Raw genomic sequence first — 8,267 nt, 5'->3', positions numbered from 1 at the left:
AGGCAAAGTAAATAGTTTTTAAAAGTGAAATGTAGAGGAAACATCAAAAGTAGTTAAAAATGGCCAATTATACCCTGGACCCCAGAGGGTTTAACATTTTTTTTAAAGTAACGTAATAGTTGCTTTTCAAGTAATTAATAACTTTTAGAATCTTGTAACTCAGTTACTAACTCAGTTACTTTTTTGAAGAAGTAACTATAATTAATTACTTTTTCAAAGTAACTTACCCACCATTGCTCCTGATACTGTTAACTTTGGTTTTAAGAAGATTAAGGACTGCTGTTTGTCTGCATCTGCTCACTCTGAACAGAGAGCTGATTTCTGTAAGACCGTTTTCATTGAGCCTGCCCCTCTGCCTGTTAGTGTTCCAGCCCCTCTTCCACCACAACCACCATTCTAGGCAGAAGCTCAGTCAGCTGCCCAGCCAGAAGCTCAATCATCTTCTTCACCACCAGCTCCATTCTCACCTCAACCATCACTTCACTCGCCCTTAGTAGCCCAGCCATTAGCCCTGCCACCAGCTCCACTTTCATCACAACTCTCAGTAGAGCAAGCAAGGGAAACTTACCCATCTCCGGCTTCACTGTTACCTTGGAGTTGTACTGTCCACAGAACAGGCAAGTCCTCACGTGCTCCCGCACCATGTCCTTCAAGTATGGGTGCCACCAATGACAGATTTCTCTCCATCTGGGTCACATCCACATGCCCTAGGCCATTAGCCTCTCTAAAATTCCTCTCTGCCAGACCTGCCGTAAGGACTGGTCTCCTGTTGGTTCCTCTCCATATTTCCTTCACTTTTCTGGGCCCTATTTCTGTCCATACTGATTTCTATTCTAGTGGGGCCTTCTCCTGGTATGTAATAATGTCCTCCATCTCCAATCCAGGATTCTCCTCATACTCCATACCCATACTCACCATCTGTTTCACTCCCGTGTATCCGGCCACCTTCTTCGCCGCCTAATCGGCTACTCTGTTTCCTCTCGCCAACCATGTGTCTGAATCATCGTGATCTTTGCATTTGATAATTGCCACCTCCAAAGGTCCTTTTAGAGCTTCTTCCAGCTCATTCATTTCCTTTTCATGCTTGATTGGCTGTTGTGCTGAAGTTCGAAATCCAGCCCATTTCCACTGGCCCAGTTCCACATGTGCAGCCCCGAACACATATGCTGAGTCCGTGTAGATGTTCACTCTTTTCCCTTTCCCCAATTTCAGGGCCTCAATGACAGCTTTAAGCTCAGCACGCTGAGCAGACTGCTGGGCCCCAATAATCCCTCTTTTTCAGTCACCAGTCTCCCATTTTCTTCCCTCACTACTGCATAACCTGCATTCAGTCCCTCTTTCCATCCCTAAAACAGCAGCCATCTGTGAAGAGGTCCTCCGCCCCCTCCAATGGCTCTGCTTTAAGGTCTGGTCTAGTCTTTTCTTCCTTCCAGACCACCTGGGCGGAGAGATGTGGTTCTCCAGATCCCACTTGGTCTGCCATATTGATTCCTTCATGTGTGAATATCAAATTTGGGGCTTCCAAGACACTGCTGAGTCTCTGCAGTCTCAACTAGGTCATAGTAAAGGCCTGTGAATTCACATATGCCACCACGCTGTGTGTGGTCAACACTCTCAGCGGGTGCCCCCTCACAATGCGAGTGACCCTTTGGATAGCTTTAGCTACTCCTGCCACATGTTGTGTGCATGTATTTTTCTTCCCTGGGTCACAGTGGTAGAAAATAGAGTTGCCTGGCTTTAATACCTTCTCCTCTCTTGGTAGTGTATCATTTGTCTCCTTGGGTCACTTCTTGTATGGTGAGTTAGATTGCTTCACTTCCTTTTAACATTTTTTTCAGACTTCAGGGTGATGAATCATCAGATTACTCCCTGGTAAGAAGCGCCCACCCACACTCCCTAGCAAAACCAGACAAATGTGTTTAATTGGAAGTAAGAATTTCAGCATTTTTCTTGTAGTGGGAGTTAGTGAGCTGGTTTGTTCTAATTTAATAGGGACATACTGTACTTTACTACACCATAAACATATTAACACTCACAGTGTAAGCGGCTTTGAAAATTTTGAGTGGGGCACCTGATTTAAAATTTATAATTTAATGCACACCGAGTGACATCCCAATTAGCTCTCACTTAGGACACATGATTCGCAGTCCTTTTTTTTTTGCCAACAAAACATCTCAGCAAGATGTTTCTTTTTCAAGTACCCAACTATACCCCAACTCTACAATGTGGACATTGGGAAATTATGATTTAGAGTGTGAGTTGATAGAAAAAATGGTGTTGTTTTATGATTATCAGTGCTTCCTTTATAGAAACTGATTGAATGGGAGGTGATGAAATTTGTCATGAGATTCATGATGATGCTGTGATCAGCAGTTTGTATATGTCTGTTTAAGTCAGACCAAACCCACAATCCTCAGACAGGAAGTAGAGTGTCTTCCTGGTCAGTTCATTCTGATTTTCATCTGCGTCCACTCTGGTTCATGGCAGAGATCTCTTAATATCTGAATTAAAGGTGAGTACATTTTTTGTTCCCACATCCTTGAGTTAAAACACCTGTTCATTACTGTAAAATAATGTAGAATTAAACTTTTCAGTGTTTCTTTAAGACAAATAAGTCTCAGTTCCTGTTTAACATCTTTGCACATTTTTGTTGACGTAGATCTATTCAGAGATTTGCTAATGCACTGTTTTCAAAGCTTTAGTTTTGGGTAATGGACCTGTTAAACTTTAAACTTAATCAAACATTAAAGTAAAAGATTCTTTTCGGTCTCAATTCTGTATCATCCAAACAAGTCATAATACCTACCGGCCCACTCTGAGTCTTATTCTGTCTGAGTTTTCTACTGCGCCACTTCTTGGGTTTCTTTCTATAATGTCTGTTCTTATGAAGTAAAGTTTACTGAAATAGCGTGTGTAATTTAAAGAAATATATAAAAAAATGAATGTAATTTCAAGTGAAAAAGTACAGGGTCTCTACAGTAGCCTTTAATGTTTGGATGAGAAGCGGTAACCAAAACTTCTGTTTGGACTAGTGCTTGTATTATATTCATATATTTCTTTTCTCTCTTTTTTTAACATAAAATTGACAAGTTACATTAGATAGTAACAGATATTAATAAAATATTAGATAAAGAATTCATTAATTTCAATGTTTTCTTTTTTTATATTTACAATACAGCAAAAAATACAGTATAATTACTGACACAGTACACTGCACTTGCTGCCAATTTTGTTCCATTACATTTCTCGTGTCTGTGTTTACCAGATTATATGTGCAACTTATTTTCCTCATTCAACAGCAGCAGACTTTATGCTTTGATGAGATTTTTTTTAATGACAATTGTATTTATATAGTACTATATTACATCAAAACTGTATAAGGTTAGCACAGAAAATAAAGAAACACACAAAGCTTACAATCCCTTAAGGCAGTGAAAAACATCAGAATAAAACAAAACAGAACAAAAAAACGTATTGTAGGCCTGTGTAAATAGAAAGTTTTTCAGTCTGTTTTTGAATGTCCACAATCCCTAAAAAGATCTTGGAAGCATACTTTTATCTGATTCTGGTAGCAGTTCAAAGATCTCAAGCTTATTAGTTTGTGAAGAGATTTTAGATCATCAGAGAAAAGTGAGGACAAACAACTATCTGTCATATGCACAAGAATGGTAGAATATAGTGTCATTCTTTATGAGAGCACCAAGTCGGAGCATGCAAATGTTAAACAGTAATGGACCAAGGACAGACCCTTGAGGAACCCCTGAATAAAGTTTTATTTGTTCAAATCTAAAACTGATGACGGAAAAATAAAAACTTCCACCCTTTGGATACGATGTTAGCCAATCAGCATACAGAATCACTAGAAACCACATAGAATCACTAGTGATCAATAATCTTTGCTCACTAGTGACTCTATGTGGTTTTTCTTGAGAAATGGTGTGGTTACCTCACATTTAAAAGAGACAGGGAAAATGCCTGACTTAAGGAAGATGTTAAACTTCTTTCAGATCTTCAGATTATTATCAGTAGTACTAATAGCAGTAGTAGTAGTATTAATAGTTATAATTAATAGTTTATCAGGGATTAATTGATTATCAGTGGATAAAATAAAAGCAAAATTGGACTGGTTATTGTTTACCAGTTGGGAGATGTAGGATTGTCTGGCTGATTTGTTTTTCAATGTTATAGCATTAAAGTAGATTTTTTACAGACTATAAAAATTGGTTTGTAAATTGTGGATTCCATACATTAATAGATTTTTATAGGAGCAATGTGGTCAATAGTTTGATAAATTGCATGAGAGTTGTCCATCATTTAATCACATAATAACAGGACAAGTAATTTGCAATTTGAAAAAAGTTCACTATTTTCTTTCAAACAGTCTGACAGGATGATATATAGTACTTGTTATGGGGATGGGCGGGGTTCGTGAGGAGCAGCCCCAAAAGCAGACATGGGAGAGAAAACAAAGTATAACAAAAGGCGAGCTCTTTATTTAAGGCTGATATCCAAGCAGAAAGGCAAGGCAAACTGAGGCAAAAGACTGAACTAAAACCTAAACTGGAATCAACTAAAGCTAAACATGTAAACTATGACATGAACATGAACTTGGCCTGAACAGGATCATGCAAAACTATGACATGAGGTAAGCAAACAAGAGCATGACCATGATGTCACGATCCTGGGTTGTTTGATCCAGCATTTTGAATTTTAATGTATTTTGATGTTGATGGTTTATTTTTAAGTTCTTTAGGTTATCTAAGTTCATTTCTATTATGCCTGGGTTGCTGTTATAGTTTGTTGTTTCTTAGATTCCCCTTGTGTTTTCACCCCATGATTAAATCTCAAGTCTGACAAGACAAATTACACAGAGGACAAGAAAACCCTACTAAATAAGGAGACATAGTAAAGTAAACAAAGTAAAGTAAAATTTTGTAAAAATATATTAAGACAGCAGGAATAACGTCAATACTTTATAATGTCAAAAACTTTATAACGTCAAAAACTTTATGTCAAAACAAGTGATTTATGACAAGGAAGTCATAAAGAAAATACAGTGGTCCCTTGCTATAATGCAGTTCACTGTCTTTGCTGTTTCGCGGAATTTTTTTGTGTGCAATTTTGCATGCTTTATTTTTTTTTTGTTTTGTGCAGCACATTGTGTGCTGCGTCCTGATCGTCTGTACACCACTGTCAATCTCCTCCATGCCGTGTCTCCTGTACAGTACAAATTTCATTAAGCTTGTCAAATTTACATAAATCTTCAATCGCTAGCAGTGTGACTCTGAAGTTCTGTACTGTATGTTTGTAGGTTTTCTCCCCAAGAAACACATCAATGTTGATGAAACTCTATTCCCATGTTCAGGGCCTGAAAACAGGGTTTGATCTTTGATTTCATTCTATAATACTGGACTTATTTTTCTATGAAGGTTTGAACTTTGAGAGTGTTTAAACAAAAGAGAAAAGTGTTAATGTTCATGCCTGTTTGAGAAAAGTGTATAAAGTGTGCAGTGAGGGGTTTTACAGCCTTAAAACATATATAATAATTGTAAAAACTACAGCTGGCTACTTTGTGGATTTCATCGCGGGTCATTTTTAGAACGTAACTCCCGCAATAAACAAGGGATCACTCTAATAAAAGTTTATGACGATCATAATTTTTCTGAATATCATCAAAATATGATATTTCATAACTTGTTAATAATCAATTATCATATGACCACAAAATATGATCACTAATAACATGCCAATAGTGTTGGGTGATGAGTATAGGTGTTGAGATAGAAATTAAAATGATGGAACAATAATTCATAATGCTGTGCTGTTGCCATTTTAAGGAAAACAAAAAAAATTTTAGACAAATGTCTTTTTAGACAGCTGTTTTTGTGGGGTTGTGTGTTTGTAAGAAAATCTGTGACACCAAATAAAAAGGTTATTAGTTATTTAGCGAGGGTGGGGGTCATAGCCCCCCAATAGCTTTTTCACAGATATCAGGTTAAAAGTGGCCTCCTCTGCTATCTCAAAGCGAGAGCCCGCCTCTCTGAAATTGCTTAATTGATCAGAGATGTTTGTCATTGGTAAAAGGGTAGGGCCTTCACTATTTAAAATTGATTTATTGTTGGACAAAGTAGGAGCCCCAGCTCATGGTTTTGAAGTCTAAGGCGTTGTCATTTAGACCCAGAGTGGCTGCTGTGTGAAGATGCACCTGACTCTCAGTCAGGTGCATGATGAGCATGCTGAGTTAGACATTGTTTAAGTCTGACTTTGATTCAGATTATTCTTTTTGAATGAAACTTTATTAGATATTTTGTCTAAAAAATAAACATTTGCTTAAAACGACCACAGCACACCATTATTATTATTCAGTCATTTTAATTTCCATTTCACATGAGGAATATATACAGAAAAAGAGAAAGAAACAAATTAACAGAACAGATTGCAAATTGCTTGGTCTGAGTAGAATCTGTGTGTGAGTGTGATGAGGGTTAGTCAGACCATCGCTCAGAATGGTGGGTGGGGATAGTGATTTAAGTGTACTAACTGTGTTTTTCCTCCACATATCAAATTAGTTTTCAGCCATGGGGGACTGGTCTTACCTGCTGACACTGCTACACAAGGTCCAATCTCACTCAACTATAGTGGGTAAGATCTGGATGAGCGTCCTCTTCCTGTTCCGGATCTTTGTCCTAGGTGCTGCTGCAGACAATGTTTGGGCAGATGAAGTGTCAGAGTTCTACTGTGACACTCAGGAACCAGGATGTATACATGCTTGCTACAACTGGAAGTTTCCAATATCCTTTGTACATTACTGGGTCCTGCAGATCACCTTTGTGTCAACTCCTACCCTTGTCTTTCTGGGATATGCTGTACACATAATTCATAAAGAGAAAAGAATGATGGAACAGCTGCAGGATGGAGTTGATGGAACTAAATTAAAGAAACGCAAATATACGGATGATCGTGGAAAGGTGAAGTTAAAAGGGACACTCTTTTGCACGTATATGACACAGCTCCTTTTAAAGATCTTCCTGGAAGTTGGATTTAGTGTGGGCCAGTTTTTTATCTTTGGTTCCCCATTCATTCACTTAAAGTTCCACTGTAAAATGTCTCCTTGTGCCGAAATGGCTGGTGCCCAGTGTATGGTCTCCCGTCCCACAGAGAAAACGATCTTTATCTTTTTTATGCTTGCAGTTTCAGGCATTTCAGTACTCCTGAATATAATTGAGATCATTTACCTTTGCTGTACAAGGAGAAGAGATAATAAGAAACAGTTTTTATGTGAACAGCATGAGCTCAGTTCACAGTACTACCCATTCAGTCCAGCTGGCCAAAACACAAATCGCCCACATGGAGGAGTTCCATTGTTCACTCTGCCAGGTCATGCTAAGACGGGACTCAACACTAATGAGAACCACAGTGATTCCATCGTTAAAGAGAAGGATACCTGACAGAAAGGATCTCTGAGTAATCATATATAATCATTAGACAGGATCTGCTCTTATTGAACTTTTTTGTAACTAACTTTAAACATAAAAGCATTATATGGTGATTAGCAATATGAATTATTTCTGTTATGCATTGTTCAGAAATCAGTCTTTTTTTTTATCCACTTTAAAAACATTTAACAATCATTAATAAAGAATTGATTATCATTCCACAATCTTCTTTGTACACTGACACTGGGCAGGATAGCTTACATTCCTCAAAGAAGGAAAAAGATGGTGGCTTAATTGCACAAGGCTGCTGATGTTCACTCCTCAGAGTTCCAACTCTAAATGAGTTCCCAGCTGACTCCACCTTCTTTTATACCCTTCCCTCTTTTCAAACCTGTATTAACCCTATGTGTGTAAACCCTTTTTAAGATTCCCTGCATATTTGAATTTAAACATTGTAAAATCTATTCTTTTTAATATATAACTTTTTAACTGTATTTGTTTTGTGTAAAATAGTTTTTTGTGCAAATAAACTGTTTTTAATGTTTTACCATATTATAAGCCTTTTTGAACAGAGTGATGTTGATGGGTTAGGAAAAAAGAAAATGGGGGCTCGGTTGCCAAAGGCAACTGGGCACCAATGCACGGGCCATCCTTGCTCCCGGCTCAAGAACCCATGTCCCACACTTGCTGCCCTGGAAAAGGTGTTTCTTTCACATCCTGAGTCTGAAGTATTGAGAGAGTGTGAGGGAGAGGGAGAGAAAGGCTTGAGTTTGGGGTCTAGGGTCATCCCAGCATAGGGTCAGGGGTTAGAGGGTAATAAGCAATAGCTGA

General features: G+C 38.1%; 1 protein-coding gene across 1 annotated transcript; it reads left to right on the top strand.

The window, feature by feature from the left end:
* Positions 1–2,464: 2,464 nt before the first annotated feature.
* Positions 2,465–7,448, top strand: LOC134637261 (gap junction Cx32.2 protein-like). Its single transcript, XM_063487646.1, has 2 exons — positions 2,465–2,512; positions 6,570–7,448. The coding sequence occupies exon 2, from the start codon at positions 6,579–6,581 to the stop codon at positions 7,446–7,448; it is 870 nt and encodes a 289-aa protein (XP_063343716.1). The 5' UTR covers positions 2,465–2,512; positions 6,570–6,578.
* The last annotated feature ends 819 nt before the right edge of the window (positions 7,449–8,267 follow it).

This window comes from Pelmatolapia mariae, linkage group LG10_11 (genome assembly GCF_036321145.2).
Source record: "Pelmatolapia mariae isolate MD_Pm_ZW linkage group LG10_11, Pm_UMD_F_2, whole genome shotgun sequence".
NCBI lineage: Eukaryota > Metazoa > Chordata > Actinopteri > Cichliformes > Cichlidae > Pelmatolapia > Pelmatolapia mariae.
This window is presented reverse-complemented; position numbering and strand designations above follow the sequence as displayed.

What these genes read in the sequence shown, in the direction of transcription:
- LOC134637261 (XM_063487646.1), top strand. Translation starts at nt 6,579, where the DNA reads ATGGGGGACTGGTCTTACCTGCTGACACTGCTACACAAGGTCCAATCT.